Raw genomic sequence first — 18,474 nt, 5'->3', positions numbered from 1 at the left:
CCAGTTTCAGTTTAACTGATTGTTTTTTAACTTGTTTTTGATGAGTCATTATAGTGAGCCGTGCTTTGTTGTGTCAGTCATGCTTTACAGTTATGTTGCGTTGCAAAAGTTGTTTAAGTTACTGCCCGTCCGTTTATGTTAGCAATGACATCGTCCTGGTTATCCAAACCTAGCATAGCATTAGCTAACGACTTAAAAGCCAGTAAGTAACTGCAGAAATAACTTAAGTGTACAAAATATAGAAGTACAGAACAAGCTCATCCCTCCATCAGCTGTGTGTTGAGCAGAATATTTGTGACCATTATATGTTTAAAATGCAGTTCCGTTAAAGATGACATGTTTTAACATCTAAGAAAAGCATCTCTGGTTTTGATGTCGGCTCATATGAGTCATGACTTCGTGGCAAAGAAAATAACAGAGTAAAGAAAATGTGATTTAAGATTAAAGGGCATCAGAGGGCTGAATGAATATTGTTTTGCCAGTAACGTCACTCGTCATATGCTGATATAAAGCATAGATACACCTCTGGTGTAACGCTAAAGATAACTTTATCAGCACAGCTGGCATCTGTATTCATGCTCCACAGAAAGAAAAATCCACAAAGCAAATTTAAAATAAATAGAAGTTATTTTATTCATACACATTTTTTTTTTACAATAATCGGTTACCTGAAGTTTTTGTTGCCAATAATCGGAATCGGCATGGACCCTTAAAAAAATCCATATCAGTAGGGCTCTAGTGAAAATGTTAGCAAATCTCTTCATTCTCTTTAAACTGTAACGTTGAAGAGGTTTGCTCCAAAGTTGACAAATTATTTCTAATACCTGGATGTATGACGAGTAAAAAAGATGAAAGGTGGACTTTCTAAAAATGATTTCCGTGGAAGAAACTCATGGTGGCTTCCAGTCTGGTCCTGGAGCTGGGAGCTGGGACTGATGCTGGTAGCTGGGACTGATGCTGGTAGCTGGGACTGATGTTGGCAGCTGGGGCTGATGCTGGGAGCTGGGACTGATGCTGGTAGCTGGGACTGATGCTGGGAGCTGGGACTGATGCTGGGAGCTGGGACTGATGTTGGCAGCTGGGGCTGATGCTGGGAGCTGGGACTGATGCTGGGAGCTGGGACTGATGTTGGCAGCTGGGGCTGATGCTGGGAGCTGGGACTGATGCTGGTAGCTGGGACTGATGCTGGGAGCTGGGGCTGATGCTGGGAGCTGGGACTGATGCTGGGGGCTGGGACTGATGCTGTGAGCTGGGGCTGATGCTGGGAGCTGGGGCTGATGCTGGGAGCTGGGGCTGATGCTGGGTGCTGGGACTGATGCTGGGTGCTGGGAGCTGGGACTGATGCTGGAAGCTGGGGCTGATGCTGGGAGCTGGGGCTGATGCTGGGTGCTGGGTGCTGGGACTGATGCTGGGTGCTGGGGCTGATGCTGGGAGCTGGGGCTGATGCTGGGTGCTGGGGCTGATGCTGGGAGCTGGGGCTGATGCTGGGAGCTGGGGCTGATGCTGAGAGCTGGGGCTGATGCTGGGTGCTGGGTGCTGGGACTGATGCTGGGAGCTGGGGCTGATGCTGGGAGCTGGGACTGATGCTGGGAGCTGGGGCTGATGCTGGGAGCTGGGACTGATGCTGGGAGCTGGGGCTGATGCTGGGAGCTGGGGCTGATGCTGGGAGCTGTGGCTGATACTGAGAGCTGGGGCTGATGCTGGGTGCTGGGTGCTGGGTGCTGGGACTGATGATGGGAGCTGGGGCTGATGCTGGGTGCTGGGAGCTGGCACTGGTGCTGGGAGCTGGGACTGATGCTGGAAGCTGGGACTGATGCTGGAAGCTGGGGCTGATGCTGGAAGCTGGGGCTGATGCTGGGGCTGGGGCTGATGCTGGGATCTGGGACTGAAGCTGTGGGAGGAGCGAGGCTCAATGAGCCATAATGGAAAGGGGCGGGGCCTGCTGCTGCACCCGCTGCTCATCCAGAAGACTAACATGTTTTTACGTCAGTCTCCAAAACTCTTCAATAACACCAGAAAAAGTCGCTGGAATTGTCACTAATTACTTTTTTTAATGTCATAATTAGAGGGGTCTGGTAGGTTCATACTGGGTCAAGAGGTCTATGATGTATATAATGGTATCCCAAACCATTCAGAGCTTTATAGACCAGCAGCAGAACTTTAAAGTCTATCTATCATCGGCAGCCAATGTAAAGGACCTCAGAGCTGGATTGATGTGGTCCATTTTCTTGGTCTTAGTGAGGACTCGAGCAGATCTGAGTCCATCACTACACCCAGATTTCTGGTCTGGTTGTTGGTTTTTAGGTTTGAGTCCATCACTAGACCCAGATTTCTGGCCTGGTTGTTGATTTTTAGGTCTGGTTGTTGGTTTTTAGGTCTGGTTGGTGGTTTTTAGGTCTGGTTGGTGGTTTTTAGGTGCATAGACTGAAGCTCTGTGGTGACCTTTAATCACCTCAGTCATTAATCAAGCTGCTTTCTCTGTTTTCTGAGGCAGTGAGGTGACTGACGTTTAGTTTTATTTAAAAGCATGTGATTTGATCTTTTGAGTCTCATATTTTGTGTGTACTTTTGGTTCTTTGCTTCAGGTTTTGAAGGATTATCCTCCTCTCCATCAGGAATCCTTCATGCCGTGTTGGAAAACACAAGCTGCATGACTCTGCATGTCCAGCTCGTCAGCTTGTCTGCAGACATTTCCCACACAAACCTGAACAAGACGATGAACTGAGCCAGAGAACAATGAGGCCCAACCTAAACACTGGCCTAACAGCCAGGCACATGCTGTTCCTGCAGCTCGTAGGAGGTCGTAATGCCTGATAGACCCGATCGCTTCAGCTGCAGAGTCAAATCAATCACCTAACTGCTCCGTCCTGGACACAGAAAGTTGATTTTCTCAGGTTTGATGAAAGATTTAGATCCGTATCAAGTTCCAAACCTCTCAGCTTCCTTTGGCTGCTTCACATTAGCAACAAGTGGAAACATGGGGAGCTGGTTTGGCTAATTAGGAGACTTTCCCCACGCTCTCCAGGAAGCCACATGGAGAAGAAGACAGATGTGGATCTAACAGAAAAGCAGCAGCTTCTGAGTCCAGAAACTGGTGGAAATGCAGAGAATTGAGACGTGTTTAACCCCCGGCGGCTGCACCTCTCCCTGCCTGTACACCATCAGACTTCTGTGTCCTGGAAAAATAAAGAGCTTTATAGTTCCTGAGAAAAGCCTGAAGGAGCGAAACATTTTGTCCTTGTTAAAGTTTTAAAGGTGGGCTGTGACGTGAGGGTTGAACCCTGCAGGAGGAGAGGTCGCCAGACATGTTCATTAACTTCTCTCAGAGGGAAGTCACATAAACGCAGGATGAACTCCGTATAAAAAGGCCACTTTGGGGTTTTTCTCTTTCTTTTTGTGTCGTAAAGTAAAACGTGTGCGAATTACTGACAGAGGAGTCCACACTGACGTTTCCCCACCGAGAAACACCTTCGTAATGTTGGCTTACATTTAATTAATGAACAAGCAGGTGCAATCAGCTCAGCACCAGCTGACCAATCAGAGCTGACTACAGGCTCTTTGGGAGGCGGGTCTTAAAGAGACAAAAACAAAGCGTTCATGCAACAATGTGCACTTCTTCATGTCTACTTTACGCTCCACATAACACATCCTGGAAGCTCCGCCTCCTGAAAGACAAACTGGATGTTTGTTTCCGGCACGATCGCAACTTAAAAAGTTGCTGCAGAAAACCGAGTCCACGTTTTCCAGAGAATCATGTCTGCCTTTAATGCAGTGCTGCCTGATTACAAGGGTCCCCTACGCACAGAGATTCCTCCTGGTTCTCTGGATTTTTTTCTTAAGTTTGCACAAGAGACGATTAAATTTACTCCAACCATAAAGTCCAGTTCAAATTCAGCTTTTTTTACACTTACTTTCTCTCTAACCACGTCCAAGTTACAGCCTTTAAACTTTTACCTGAAAAGGTTCAACCCCTCTTCCACATATTTTATCTTTTAAATTCTATATTGCTTTTGTTTTCTTTTCATTTATTTACTTCTTTTTATTATAAATTTTTATTTCAAACTGTGTGAGATTAATATATTGACTATATATATTATCATGTTTATTTCTCTGTTTATTTTTTATGCCTTATTTCATTGTTCATCATTAAATTATTTATTTAATTATGGTTAGTTATTTTTTATTGTGATTATTTGTTATTTCTTGTTAGGTTTTAGTGTTTCTGTTATTTTATTATTTTTATTCTATTTTTTTTATTTTCATCAAGTTTTTGTTTAATTTGTTTTTTCAAAATTTTTAATTTGTTTCTTTCCATAATAACCTCCAGTAATATAACAGAAGCTACAACTAAAGATATTTTAAAAATAAATAGTTTGATTTGTATTATAATTTCTTATTTTCCTGTTTTATAATTTAAATATCTTTTATGTTTTATTGTTTAAGACTTCCAACTTTGTGTTTGTCATAAAATGTCATTTAAAAAATAATAATCTTAGAAATTTGAACTCTTTTATGCCGTCTCTATTATATTTAATACATCGAGTTTCTGAGACCTTCTGTATCACTTTATGGTAAAAACTTTGTTTAAAACCCAGTTTTTTACAATCGGACCCTGGTGGACACCAGGAGCCAGACAATGATTTTGAAATACAGCAATAAATGGTAAATATACACAAACCATTTTCGTTAGTTATTGTTTACATGTTGTTAAAGGCCAAATAAAAACTTTTTTTCTTGGGTCGAGCCATTTTATGCTCTGAATTTTTAGTTCACCTCTCATTCTTTCTTCAATCCAAACACATGTGTTTGCTCTGTTTTCTTCTTTTCATTAGTTAAATGTTCTTCTTCTCCTCCTTTTCCTCAGTTCGTCGTCAGAACATGAAGGTTCGGATCAATGCCACCGGCGACACCATCGTCATGAAGTTCGTGCGTCCGAGTCCGGACGTGAAGCTGGAGGGCTACATCCTGGGTTACGGCAGCAGCATGTTCTCCAAGCAGTTCATCCAGCTGCCCGAGAACGGCCAGCCCTACGAGGCCGAGATGGGTAACAGCCGACGCCATCTTTACTTCTGTCCTTCTATACATTACTCTGCTGAAATGAACAGCAGTTGATTCTAAAACAAGGAAATCCTCCACCCTGCTTCATCTTCCTCCTCCTCCTGCCTCCATGTTCGGCCTTAAGGGAGGAGGCCACCTGTTTGAAATCGTCTCTTTCCTGAGCGGTAGACATCCACAGCAGTGATGACATGACTTGTGTGGGAAACGGGAGTTTCTGCAGCCATGGCAGGTGCTGTTGATCCTTTTATTGAAGCTCAGATCTTTCATCTCATCAAACCGAGCAAACAGAAAGCTGTGATGGTGAGACCATGTCATCGTTCCTCATCAGCAGCTGCTCGGACGAGTCCAGTGAATGACTGAAGCAGGTTCAAGCGTTCACACCTCAGTCATGAGGAGGATTTTTTTTTACGTGATCTGAAAGACGTTGAATTTTCTCCCCAATTCTAAAAAAGCTGAGGCGCTGTGTTTTTATTCCCAGTAGAAGATAAACAACAGATGAGATGGTGAAACTGAGACATTTCACTCTTTCGTGGAAAATATGAGCTGATAGTGAATCTGATGCAGCAACACGTCTGGAAAAAGTAGTTCCAGGGTGACGTTCGGCGCGGTGTAAAAAGTAGTTCCAGGGTGATGTTCGGCACGGTGTAAAAAGTAGTTCCAGGGTGACGTTCGGCGCGGTGTAAAAAGTAGTTCCAGGGTGACGTTCGGCACGGTGTAAAAAGTAGTTCCAGGGTGACGTTCGGCACGGTGTAAAAAGTAGTTCCAGGGTGATGTTCGGCACGGTGTAAAAAGTAGTTCCAGGGTGACGTTCGGGGGGTGTAAAAAGTAGTTCCAGGATGACGTTCGGCGCGGTGTAAAAAGTAGTTCCAGGGTGACGTTCGGGGGGTGTAAAAAGTAGTTCCAGGGTGACGTTCGGCGCGGTGTAAAAAGTAGTTCCAGGGTGGTGTTCAGCATGGTGTAAAAAGTAGTTCCAGGGTGGTGTTCAGCACGGTGTAAAAAGTAGTTCCAGGGTGACGTTCGGCGCGGCGTAAAAAGTAATTCCAGGGTGATGTTCGGCACGGTGTAAAAAGTAGTTCCAGGACAGAAAGTTTAGTAGTAAGCGGTTGCTACCGAAGAAATGATGTTATTTTAGAAACATTTCCTCCAGTATCACAACAACACTCCTCTCTATGGTTGTAAATGTAAATTTCTACATATTTCAGTGAGTAGAGTTGTCTGAAGATCATGAACATACAGTTTTTACCCTCAGCCTTGTCCCCAACATACAGAGATTCCTCCCAATTCTCTGAATCTTCTGATGATATCCTACACTGTAGATGGAGGATCTTCAAAGTTTGAGGAACATTTTTCTGATATTGTTCCAGTTTTAGATCCAGTTTGTCTCAGATTGATGAAGCTTTGTCCATCTTTCCATGTGAGAGACTCTGCCTCTCTGAAATGCTCCTTTTATACCAGTCATGTTACTGACCTGTTGCCAGGTAACCTGGTTAGTTGTCCAATGCTCCTCCAGGTGTTTCTGGTTTGTACCAGGTACTTTTCCAGACGTGTTGCTGCATCAGATTCACTGTCAGCTCATATTTTCATCTCATGGTGAAACGTCTTCGTTTCAGCTGACATGATGTTTATCTCCTACTGGGAATAAAATATGAGTTGATGTGGTTTGGAAATCATTGAATTCTATTTTATTTACACTTAAAAGAATGAGGTTGTGATCAAAAGCTGGTAAGGTGAACTGGATGATGTTCTATTTAAAACTAGTTTCTATTTTTCCTTCTGGTGAAAGAACAAATATTAGTCTTTAAATGTTTAAAACCAGCCAGCTGATTTTTGGTGTTTGTTATTTTCTGATGATGATGATGGAGGGACATGAACTCTGTTCCAGCATGTTCATACCTGTTAACCATCAGCATCAGACCAGTGAAAACAGCAGGAAATGGAACTTTGTTAAGATGAGCTTAAGTGCTGCTGGGAGGATGAGATATTTAGTTTCCTCTATGGAGCTTTTTATTTCATCTCGTCCTGAGGTCACCTCTCAGTGGTGTCGGAGCAGGTCTTAAACGCTTTATGTGGTGTTTACCTTCCTGGTTTAAAGCCCTCAGTGGAAGATCATCCATCAGCGGCTCCACCACAGTGTTGACTCTTTAAATCCGATGGGGCCGGTGGTTTCTGGATTTTGGTTTTTGGACCACATGAGACACAAATGTGGCTCCAGGGAGATTCTGGGATACTTTAGTTTCCTCTGAAGGGAAACTGCTGCTATGATGAAGGAGACGCAGCTGCTCTGAGATGTTAGCGCTTCAGCGAGGATTAATAACTGGGTGGGCAGTGAATGCAGCTCAGAGGAGTTCACAGGTCTGATTCTTACTGTAAACATCAGGAAACACATTCAGATTATTCATGTTTTATTAAAACGCTAACCCTGTTTATAGTGTTTCAGACTATAGTTTCAGACCCTGTTTGAGGTGTTTCAGACAGTCCCTGAACGCAACGCTGAGCTGACGGACAGCAGGAGTTAGTTGGGAATGTTTGTAGGTTGAAGACGGCGTCCCTGTTTTGAAAACCAGAGGTGTGGTCCAGGTACAGAGGAGCTCCTGGAGCTCTGGATCTGCATCTACGTTTAGACATTTTCCTCCTCAGAACAGGCCTGTGGTTAAAAATGAAAACACCCCACACCATAAAAACGTGTAGCCCCAACTTAAAAACCTTACCCAGCTTTGTTAACGCGTAGCTATGATTTGATTACCTTCCATCCATTTACCAACACAACGTCACGACTTCACGTCCTTCCTGCCGTTAGTCACACAAGCTGCGTTTCCATGACAGTTTTAACTAAAGAAAAGCCACACTTCAAAAAATTCCACTAAGTCCGACACCGATTTGCCGGTGTTTGCATTGAACGGTGTTTAGTGTATTAGCCGTTATTCTCGTAACGTCTCGTCGTAAATGTGAAGAAGTGTTTCCGCTACACTTGTGTGGTATAAATATATATATATATATATATATAAATATATATATATATATATATATGTATGTATATATCAACACGTCTGAAAAACCACCTCATTGGAGCGTAAAGACTTCTTTGCGATATTTGGGAGGTTTATCTAAATGTAGGTGTTTCCATTAATGGTTTTTATTGTGATATTTAGGTTTTGTGTAATTCCAGAGGTAATGGAAAAGCAGCTACTGTTGCTCCACATCTCCGCCGGTCAAAGCATCGTCCATGCCCCAACCCTAACCCCCCTCTCTGTTAAAAAGCAGTCTAAACTCACACACATAACCAGCACTGCTGCAGAAACCGTTGGTCTGCCCACATTAAACCTCTCTCAGCTCATTAATAAGGCCCACACACACCACAGTCTGGTAGCGCAGGACTCTACACACACACTACATGAACACCCCCTCGCCCTCAGGGCGTAGACGCCGCGGTGCTCGTTCTGGAAAAAGCTTGATGCCTGTTGTCGTACCGGCCTGAGGATGCCAGGACTGGTTTAGTTATGTTGTTGGTCTGGTCCTCTGTGTGTTTTAGATGTTCTGGATGATTTAGGTGTTTCCCTGCTCCAACATCCGTTAATGAGCCATTCATTTCAGCCTGTGGGTCAAAGCAGGAAGCAACGAAGTTAATGACAAATTTGTGACAACATGGTATTATTAGACAAGCCACAGACCTGAAAGTGACCTTTTCTGATGTGGAAACTTTTCTGTGAGGCGTGTCTCTATCTTGTGGGGGCGGGGCTTAACCTGTCAAAGTGAGGAGCTGTATGAAAGGGAAAGAAAAATAAGAAGTTGGAGGTCTTGTTGTTTGTGGACGGACATGGAATGGTGGGACGTTTCCAGCTTTCTTTGGGAGGACGATGAGATGTTTTTGGCCTTCTGCACGAGTTACAGCTGAATGTGTTTCTGTGCGAATTTTCCTTCATTTGTTGTTTGTTTTGCATCCAGAAGGAGGCGATGCAGGAAGGACTGTGTGAAACGTTAAGGACAGAGAAGACAAGCAGAAGCTTGACTTGCATGGTTTTCATGTGTGGATGTTTAAACTGTTATTGTCTTGCTTGAGCTGAGAAAGTTTCTCTAATCGTTTACATCTGCGTCTGCTTTCTGTCCATGAGACAGGAGGGGCGGGGCTACAGCTCCCTGCCATTACATCATCATCATCCTCATGGCTGCATGTTTCCAGCATTCCTCACATGTTTCTGCCTCACACATGTTCCTCCATCATGTCTTCTGGTTTCATGTCCTCACGCTTGTTGGTGGAAGCCGGTGTGGAATCTCACACATGATGAAGGTGTTTCCACCGTGTTAGAAAGTTAGAGGTGGAAAACTTGGACGAATCGACAAGAGGCCTCAGTATTTTCTTGCCTCACAACATTTCTCTTAATCCTTTTTGGACCTCGACAGCAGACTAAACACTGACCTCAGTCCACTTTTGGTTTCAGATGCAGAGCCCAAGTACCTGGTGGCGGTCCAGCCGATCCCAGCCAACACTGTGAAGAAACACTGCACAGGTATGTAGGTACTTCCTTCAAACCACGGTGAGGCCTGACAGGCCGTCTCACGCTCTCTCCTCATGTCCTCACAGGTAAGGTGAACCTAGAGAAGCCGCTCCACCTGGTGATCGGCTCCGTCAGCCCCACGGCAGTGCTGCTGTCCTGGGGAAACCACCTAAAGACGCCGTATGAAGGGAACATCATGAGCGAGTGTCTGGAGGACGGGTGAGCCTTGCACATGTCACAGTCGTCATGGACACGCTCTCAAGGTCAAACTGTCTTCATCCAATCAGGATGATGTGTGGAGACCCAAAACTTTGATGCTGCGTTTGAGCAGTCGGTGTTGAGGGAACATAAACGGAGCATTTTCCTTCCCCGTCAGACGAGTTGGAGAAGCCATCGGAAAGCTTGACCCAGCGTCCACTCTGGGCGTCTTGCTAAAAGCGAACGTCAGCTCCTTCTGCAGAGCGTTTGGCTGTACCCTCGGCTTCTTTTGGATCTCTGCTCTAAAAAACACGAGCGAAAGCAGAGATTTTCAGCATGGCCGCCAGAATTAACATCATCTAATGGGAGGCGTTGTTTCCACGCTGAGGTCATGGCGGCTGCAGGCAGCCAGAGAAAAACCACACGTCCCCAAGATGCTGGCGTTGGACCGTGTTCGTCGTTCAGATGTCCACGCTCGTCGTCGTGGTAACCAGACACCTTCTGAGTTGTAGTCAGTGAAACTACAAGAAGTTGCAGATTGAACCACAGATCATTTAGCAGCTTCATGGGAGGAATGTGGCTCAGATGGTGTCTGATTATTCCACATGAAAGACTTCAGGTCACTCTGCAGCTGTGAGGAGGGAACGTTTGGGATCTTCCCTCCACATCAACATGCTGAATAAAAAGGTTTGAGCGTGTGGAGCTTTTTAATCTCCTGATGCTCTAATAATTCTTAGAAAGCAGCCGCAACAGGATCTGAAGCATAAACAGCTGATTCTGTTTGTTTTTAAAATCCTAAAATCACCAACAGACTCGTTTTGGAACTGAAGTGAATTTCACGTTTAGACTCAACAGTTTAGTTTTGGTGCTGTTTAAATTATAATTAACCTTTCATTTCACTGGAAGGGGCTTTCAAACTTCTAACGATAAGTCATTTTTAAATCTTTCCGCTCGTTTGTTGATGATCAGGATTTCTAATCTGCTTTTGAACAGAATTTCTCCATCATGTGATCTGAAACTCTGGACAGAGCCGTGAGGAACTCCACATGTAAATCACTGGATCAGTGGATCGTTTGCTGCCAGCTGATAAAATCTCTGATGTATTTTCTGTTTTCATGATTCAGAAAACATCCTGCAACATGGCTGAATGATGAACCACAACCGTTCCCAGTTTGAAACCACTGTAAAAGAAATAAAACCTGATCAAATTCCAGAGGTGGATTATTCTGTTTAGACGACTGCATCATAACATAAACTAGAAATCTAAAAGGTCCGAGAACAAGGCCCAGAAGAATCCCTCAAGCATCTAACCCTAACCCTGCCGGCTCTGGTTTATTCTGAGCACTTCTTTCTCCTGCTGAGAACGTGTTTTCCACCGTCCCTCAGGTTTTACACCATCCGCTACAGGGAGAGGAACAGGAAGTGGATCTACCAGACCTGCCCAACCAGCGACACCGTCATCGATAACCTGAAACCCAACACGCCGTACGAGTTTGGCGTCCGCTCCAACAAGGACGACCGCAGCGGCATGTGGAGCAAACCGGTCACCCACAACACCAACATGGGCAGTAAGGAGCCTCCGAGTCCTCCTCTGAAACTCTCACGTCTCTCGTGATGAAACTGCATGATTTTTCTTGTTTTTAATACAACTGGCCTGATCTGACTCCATCTTTCTGGACTTAACAGGTAAAAATGCTCAGAAACTCTACAAGATGGGGAATCCGCTCGTGAAGCCGGTGGTACGTATAAAAACGGCTGTTTTCTGTGTGGAGGTTAAACCCAGTCGTACTGGAGGCAGCGGCTCTGTGGTACTGGTTACGTTTAGCTTTAGTTTTCATAAAAGCCTTATTTTTATTTATTTTTGTTATAAAAGAAAGGATAAAATTATTATTTACTATTTCAATCAAACCTCTAAACAAACAACTGCATATAGAACCACAAGAAACAAATGAAATGAATCTGTTTAAAGGGACATTTTTCACTTTAGATTCACTATTGTTTACTTGTATTTCAACCCAGCCCATCACTCTGTTAATACGTAGCCGGCCTCTGTCCTGCTTCCCTGTTTTCTGTCTGTCTCCTTCCTTCTTTCACATAACACTGTGATCCAGGAATTTCCTAATCTGTGACTGGAAGCATGGCGTTCCAATCAAAACAAGTCCCGCAAGTTTTACCCCAACGTTTTTCTGAAACTGATCCAAGTTTGTAGACTTCTAGTCAGCTTTCCTTCTGAGGGACTCTAACATGCTCGTTTATATCCCATCATGCTCCTGACTTCATGGTAATTAAGCTGATTAGCTGCAACCTGTTCCTCCAGATGTTCCTTTACTTTCCCAAACTTCTTTCATCCAAACTTTCTGGGATGTGGTGCTGCCATCAGCACTTTTTCCATCAAACATGCTGAACTTCCTTCTACATGTTTTCTGTTTTATTTTGAATGAAATGTTGCTTCATGACATGTGAACTGGAGTTATAGCGTGAAAGCAGGTTTTTATTTATTTGCCTCCCTCTCTGTTTGTGTGTTTTTCAGAAACCTCATGCATTCTTCCCTCCTCGTCCTGGTGAGATTTGCATTGTTTTTCTTTACATTGTTAAGTCAGAGTTTATGGAAAAAACTGATCAGAATGTTTGATAATGTATTTATCAGTTTTACTTTGCTCTGAAAAATACCACATTAATCTGATTTAAACCCACAAAGCAACAGCTTTCCACCAGTTGTATAAGAAGGAGTATTAGTGATTCCGCCAGCTGTCAGAAGACGCTTTCATTGCTGGTCTCGACTTGTTTGCAGCTCTGCACAACGGCACGAGGTCCCGAATCACAGCTGTGCTGAATAACCCTGGCTTCCCCGGATCCCCGCGCACCTCCTTTGGTGATTATTTCTTCCAACATTTCTTCTTTTTTCCTCTCAGGACTGCAGAGATGTTCTAGAAACTTCCCAGCTCGGTTTGACTGACTGAAAACAGCCTTCAGAATCTGTGTGATTCATGTAATTCCAAATGCTTTGCCCCTCCACCCCACACAAGACTTATTCCCATCTGTTTTGGGGATAGGGAGCATCCAAATCACCCCGTGTCCCAGTTTAAGGTGCGGATGAATTCCTGACACCATCCCACTGCAAGATTTCATTTAGCTCCAAAATGAGGAAACTGACTTCATCAGTCCAGCCTGAGCTGTGGTTGCTTCTTTGAAGCAGGTCTTGTTTGTTTCCACCTCTTCGCTCTTCTTCATCTTATAAAGGCAGCGTACTGTTTCCCACAGCGTCCCCTGACAGCCAGCAGGAAACCGTCCCTCTGCCCAGCTCCGCGGAGCCCACACTTCCCCACGGCTCGCTGGGTAACCAGACAGACGCTCGTTTGTTCTTTAACCATCAGCTTCATTCATTTATTCATCATTCAGGGGGCGGGGCCTGGGGTGTGCAGCTGCTTTGGTTAGCTGCATGTTAGCATGCACTGCGCCCAGTCAGAAAGTCGATGTTTGGATTCAACGTCATCGGAGGTCACCAGTAAGTTGACATGGTCCTGCTTGGCCCAACAGCAGCCATGGCTGGTTATTTAGGGTCATGAAACCACCATGGTGCTTCAGTGTCCATCAGCCACCATTCTTCTTCTTCTTCTCCTTCTTCTTCCTCTTCTTCTTCTTCTTCGACTTTGCTTCTGTCGGTTCTGTCTTTCCACAACTTCGATCTTTGTTTCTGTTTAGCTCGTTCCACCATCATGGAACCACAGATGAGAGCAGTTTGAAGAACCACACTGGAAGTGAAAATATCATGATCACAGTTTCTCCAACCACTGGAGACGTAGGAATTAGTGATGATGATTATCACACCGTGTATGTCAGAAGGTCATACGAAGACAGTACCATATAGGTAAAGAACGTAGCACACAGCGTGATGAATTCAGTGTTGGGTGGATTAGTTCTTTGTTGTAACAAAGCTTCTTGGCAATGAATCTTATGTTGGAAAGCCTGTTTATTTTCCTTTTAAATGGAGCCACATTTGGAAGGAAATGCATTTGTGGGATGAGCAGCAGAGTGTGTGAGTTGTGTTGATGAAAAAAAGCTGATTCTGCTGTTGACTTTGTGTTGGGCATTCGGTACCCCCGATGCTGACAGTTAGGTGCCCGATTGGCAGCACCAGCAATCGTGGACTCTGCTGATCTGGATAGGTCCTGTGTCATATGGCCTTCAAGCTGGTGTTCCTCACACTAGGTTGTGTTAATTTGGAGTGAACCCTGGTACCGTCTCCAAACTGAAAGCTAGGTTCTGTTTAACAGGGGATGTCCGAGACATGTCGCAAAGAAGACAACACCCCAAGAAGATTGTTTCTCTCCCTGTCAGCACTTAGGAATCATAAACCATCTTCTAGATTAGCAAGGTCTGCAGGACAAAATGGCCTGTGGCTCTCTCCTTAGACATTGTAGAACAGACGGCATACAGCTGATCTCTGGTCTCATAGCGAGGCCAAGAGGTCTGTCATGACTGTCCTTTACCATCTGGTGTCAGCAACACGGAGACTGGAACCTGGAAATGTGCAGGAACTAGCTATATTTAGCCATGAGTCAAGATTCTGCCTACAGCAGCTGGATCATAGAGTCCAAGTCTGGAGAAGACATGAAGAACACGATGCTTATTGTTGCACTGCTGGGATAGCAGCCTTAGGCCGTGGGATGGAGCCAGTATGTTTTCAGACCTCAATCATCCAATCCAGTAAACACCAAACAAGTCAACAGCAGAGTCAGCTGTTTGGCAGAGGAAACTAAAGTTTTTTCATGAGCACAGCCCACATAGTTAACTCTTCTGCTCATCCCACAAATGTTTTTTCCTTACAAATGTGGCTCTCTTAAAAAGGGGAATAAACAGACTTTCCAGTGGAATAAGACTTGCTACCAACAAGCATAGTTACAACAAAGAAATAATCCACCAAACACTAATTTCCTTATTTTTCATAAAAACGTAGAGGTCTGTGACCAGTGGCGGGTCATGTGACCTTCCTGTTTAATGGAGAACTAGATGAGTCTATGGGATCTGGCCCATCTCACTGTGAGAGGTAACCATGTTCAGAACCAGGTGGAATAATCTCAGAATTTCCACCGTTAATCTGATTCACATTTGTTTCATGGCAGCTGTAGGGTATTTATGTGGAAGTTTGCTTCCCCCATTTGGCTTTATATTAGATGCTAAGCATATAAACCAATCAAGAAGAGCCAGTGGTAGTTCCAGAAAGGTTTGTGTAGTTATGTAGTCATAAAGTGAAGCTTTTATCCAAACGTGGTAATAAATGTGATTTTCGGTTCAACATCCATGTCCTCCTCCCTGCCCTGCCTTTCCTCTGTCCATCCCAGCTGCATCAGCCTTCCATCAGACTGCATGACAGGACTGCATGCCGGCCAGTTCAGACGCAGACGTGGTTGGACTTTCCCGCCTTGGGAAAGACAACACAAGTCGTTCTGCAAAACCCTCCTCAAGTACATTGTTTTCCAAACTTTCTGTTTTTCTACGAGGTACATGATCATTGGGACAGTTAGCACTTCTCTCGGGGTCGATATTTAACCACAATTCTCTAAACAACTTCCAAAGGCACCTGGAAATGTAAATGTCTAACAAAGGAGATGTTAGATTGGCTTTCTGACCAATGAGAATATTAAAGTACAGAAGAATTGGCTTCTTGACTGAAAGTGATCAGAGTCCCATGATCATAGTACCTCTCTCCTCTCTGCCCCAGAAAAAGGAAACAGTGTTAGAAACAACAGCACCCGGCCGGCGGACGCTCTGACTGCTGCCCTCCCCCGACTCCTGCCCACCACCGCCCCTCGCGCCAACATTTCTGCCTCCCCCCTCACTAAGTTACCCTCCGGTGGTGACTCGCTTCATGGGCAGACTACTAAGGCGCCCACTAGTGCACCCGAGAAGCCTCATAACCCTGCGGGTAATTTCCACCTCCAACTTTTTTCAGCTTTTCTTCTCTAACAGGAGTTTCTGAGTCCACTTTTTAGTATGTCTCCCTCATGTTCTCAAAGCCAGCAAAGACCTGGTGAATGTAATTGTTTCTGGTTTTAATTAACAGGATGTGGACCATCTCTCAAAGTAAAACAAGTCTGGCTTTTGCAATGTTCAAGGTTTTTTTTCCACACACAGCTGTCGTCAAATCGCAGGATGGCTCATCGTTGCTGAGATCAGCTTTGGCCAATGAGAGGGCCAAAACTAACACCTGGGGTAATAATGACCTCACAACCTTTTTTCTGTGCCTGTTGATCAGAGGTGGCCTTGCTCTGTCTGTCTGCTCTCTCTGTCCAGCTTCCAGGCAGCTTTCAGTGAATCTTTTTGTCCACAGGTCTGGCTGCTCGCTCCCAGAGCTGCACCTCTAAACACATCTCATCCGACGTCTGCATGTAGCGCACAATCTTCCAGTCATGGCTGCGTTGCTGCAATTCAGCAGCAGCTTCACTGACTGCGGTTTCTCCAGATTGCGAGCGCTTAAAGACCCATCATGATCCCATCATTATGTGTTTATTCCATGAATTAAACATCATCAGACGCAACGGTCCATCACTAACGTCGCTGCTCAGGGCTGCTGCTCGCTTGTCTGCAAATGTAGATAAAGCGCACATCAGACTATAACACAGGCCCTGCAACTGTTTTTGATCTTTTAGGTCAAGGCAACAAAAGAAATCTGAGCCCATTGTTGCCTTTGCAGCCCTATGGCCCAGGAGCTTCCATGGCGGTTGGATCCATGAGGCCTGCATCAAGAAACCCCCATTTTCCCTCTAACGGCTTCAGACAGCCCCACTTTTCTTCTAGATCCTCCCCAACCTCCGGGATACTCGGGGGTAATCCTCCTCTAGACTTCAATTTTCACTTTGGTTCCATAGCTGGAGAATTTGAGGCACTTTAGCCTGTTCAGAGGGAATTGTGCTAGTAGATAATAGACAGTCTGAACCACAGCTGAAAACATGGCTTCTCGGTTGGGTTCATTCATATGATACTAGAGGAATCCTGAAGTTTTCTGGCTGACATCTCAACACTGTCACAGTTTTTCTGATGTTGGCTGCTAAATGAACCTCCCAGCAGAACAACCAAACAAGTCCAACAAAACTCTCATGTTTTAATTGAATGTCCTGAACTTCAGCTAGTTGGGGATAAATTTTTACATTTTTTAATTAATTCTTGCCAGCCATGGCAGAACAGAGTGAATTATTCTGGAACCTCTCATGCCTTTACATTTCTAAGGACAATCATAGACTTCTATATGGACAACCAACACCACACCACACATAGGCTGCTATTTTGTTTTGGGTTTCTTTTGTTTAGCATTGGGCAGTTGCCATTCAGGTAGCTGAAGCCAGATAGGAAGTAGAATCAGAGGAACAAATATCTGTTTATTTTTCTTTTGTAACAAGGATCCCGTTAGCTGCTACCTTGGCAGCAGCTAGTCTTACCGGGGTCCACATTTAAAACAGCAATACGTCTTGGCACATAGCCAACGCAGGAGACGGATGAAACTGTCCATCCGGCTGTGTATCCATCTTCTGAATTTTACATAAGAGGGCCTTAAGTCTTTAAGAAGAAGGACGCCTGGTTTTCATCACTTCCTGGTTGGGTTTCCACTAAAACTTTATTAGATAGAATAACAAAACAATCAAAATATATCACAACACAACCATCACAGCCATGAACATCATGTTACAGGTTGCTATGGTTACATGCAGCTTGGTTAGAAAATTATTTCTTTTACAATTTTTACAACATCACAGTCAACGTCATTTGTGTCATTTTTACATTCACATGCAGTTCCTATCATGACCACTAGAGGCTGTACATTCTTTAAAGGTAATGATATCATATAGATACAAACACTAGATGTGCACATTTTTACAAGGGACCTTACAGTATTTGGTTCTTTAATTCATTACATTAGTTCAGTAAGGACATTTAACTTGTAACATAACCCTGTCGTGGAAGGTTCATGAGCTTCATAATGAAAAATAAGATAGGAATGCTTTCCAATCTTTTATTAGGCATTTGATAGGATAGAACAACAAAGTAATAATTGTTAAATTTCTGCTTAGGCAAAGATCATAAAACCAACAAAAGAGCAAAAACTCTAATTCAAATCTTAAGATTTCTTTAATTTAAAAAAAACGTGCAAGAAAGTCTTTCTTAGTGGTGAGGGGACAAAAGGCCTTGTTTGGTTTTTCTTGTTAGGTTCAGTTTCCAGAAACAGCTTCCTTTTCCTTCATAATGCTCATTTTTCTCCCAACAGTAAACGGACAGCCACACCGGGGCATTTCCCTGCCCAAACCGGCTTTATGGTCCAGACCTCGACTGGGTAAAAAAGACCTTGTTTGTCCTTCTGTGTCCCATTATTAACCCTTCAATCACTTTCGCAGCATCTTCATCTCCACTGCAGCTCCTGTTGGTGTTTTGGTCCACATCCATTGTGTTTATTAATACTTTTATGTACTCATTATACCATCACACCCATCCATCCATCCATCCATCCATCTGTCCATCCATCCATCATCCATCTATCCATTGGTCTGTCTGTCCATGTTGCCTTGTTGTCCAACCTCAAGTAGAGCTTCTACAGAGCATCAGCAGAGCTTCTTTAAATAGTGGGATCAGCCTGTGTTCCATGTGCTGGTGGTGGTGGTGGGTGTCTCGCTGTCTGATTTAGTTTGTGCTCTGCCTGGTTCTGTGGGGTCTGCTGGAATAAAGAATGTTTTCT

General features: G+C 44.3%; 2 protein-coding genes across 16 annotated transcripts in view; one reads left to right on the top strand and one right to left on the bottom strand.

Annotated features, from left to right (window-relative positions):
* The window catches only part of LOC121635255 (NLR family CARD domain-containing protein 3-like), a 1,000,352-nt gene that overhangs the window by 819,424 nt on the left and 162,454 nt on the right, over window positions 1-18,474 (bottom strand). The gene's annotated exons all lie outside the window — the stretch shown is intronic.
* LOC121635266 (target of Nesh-SH3-like) overlaps window positions 1-18,474 on the top strand; it is a 33,190-nt gene that overhangs the window by 2,755 nt on the left and 11,961 nt on the right. For 2 of the 15 annotated variants that reach the window (XM_041978391.1, XM_041978388.1), the window contains exons 2-13: window positions 4,865-5,044; window positions 9,495-9,563; window positions 9,638-9,770; window positions 11,136-11,317; window positions 11,436-11,488; window positions 12,280-12,310; window positions 12,541-12,621; window positions 13,011-13,085; window positions 15,472-15,675; window positions 15,885-15,962; window positions 16,400-16,576; window positions 18,010-18,075. In XM_041978391.1, coding sequence (XP_041834325.1) covers window positions 4,865-5,044; window positions 9,495-9,563; window positions 9,638-9,770; window positions 11,136-11,317; window positions 11,436-11,488; window positions 12,280-12,310; window positions 12,541-12,621; window positions 13,011-13,085; window positions 15,472-15,675; window positions 15,885-15,962; window positions 16,400-16,576; window positions 18,010-18,075 — 1,329 coding nt within the window. The remainder of the gene's footprint in view (window positions 1-4,864; window positions 5,045-9,494; window positions 9,564-9,637; window positions 9,771-11,135; window positions 11,318-11,435; window positions 11,489-12,279; window positions 12,311-12,540; window positions 12,622-13,010; window positions 13,086-15,471; window positions 15,676-15,884; window positions 15,963-16,399; window positions 16,577-18,009; window positions 18,076-18,474) is intronic. The other 13 variants (XM_041978396.1, XM_041978395.1, XM_041978400.1 and 10 more) reach the window with 10 other exon arrangements.

The sequence above is a fragment of the Melanotaenia boesemani genome, chromosome 24, assembly GCF_017639745.1.
Source record: "Melanotaenia boesemani isolate fMelBoe1 chromosome 24, fMelBoe1.pri, whole genome shotgun sequence".
Lineage (NCBI taxonomy): Eukaryota > Metazoa > Chordata > Actinopteri > Atheriniformes > Melanotaeniidae > Melanotaenia > Melanotaenia boesemani.
The sequence above is the reverse complement of the archived record's forward strand: the minus strand, read 5'-3'. Positions and strand labels throughout refer to the sequence as shown.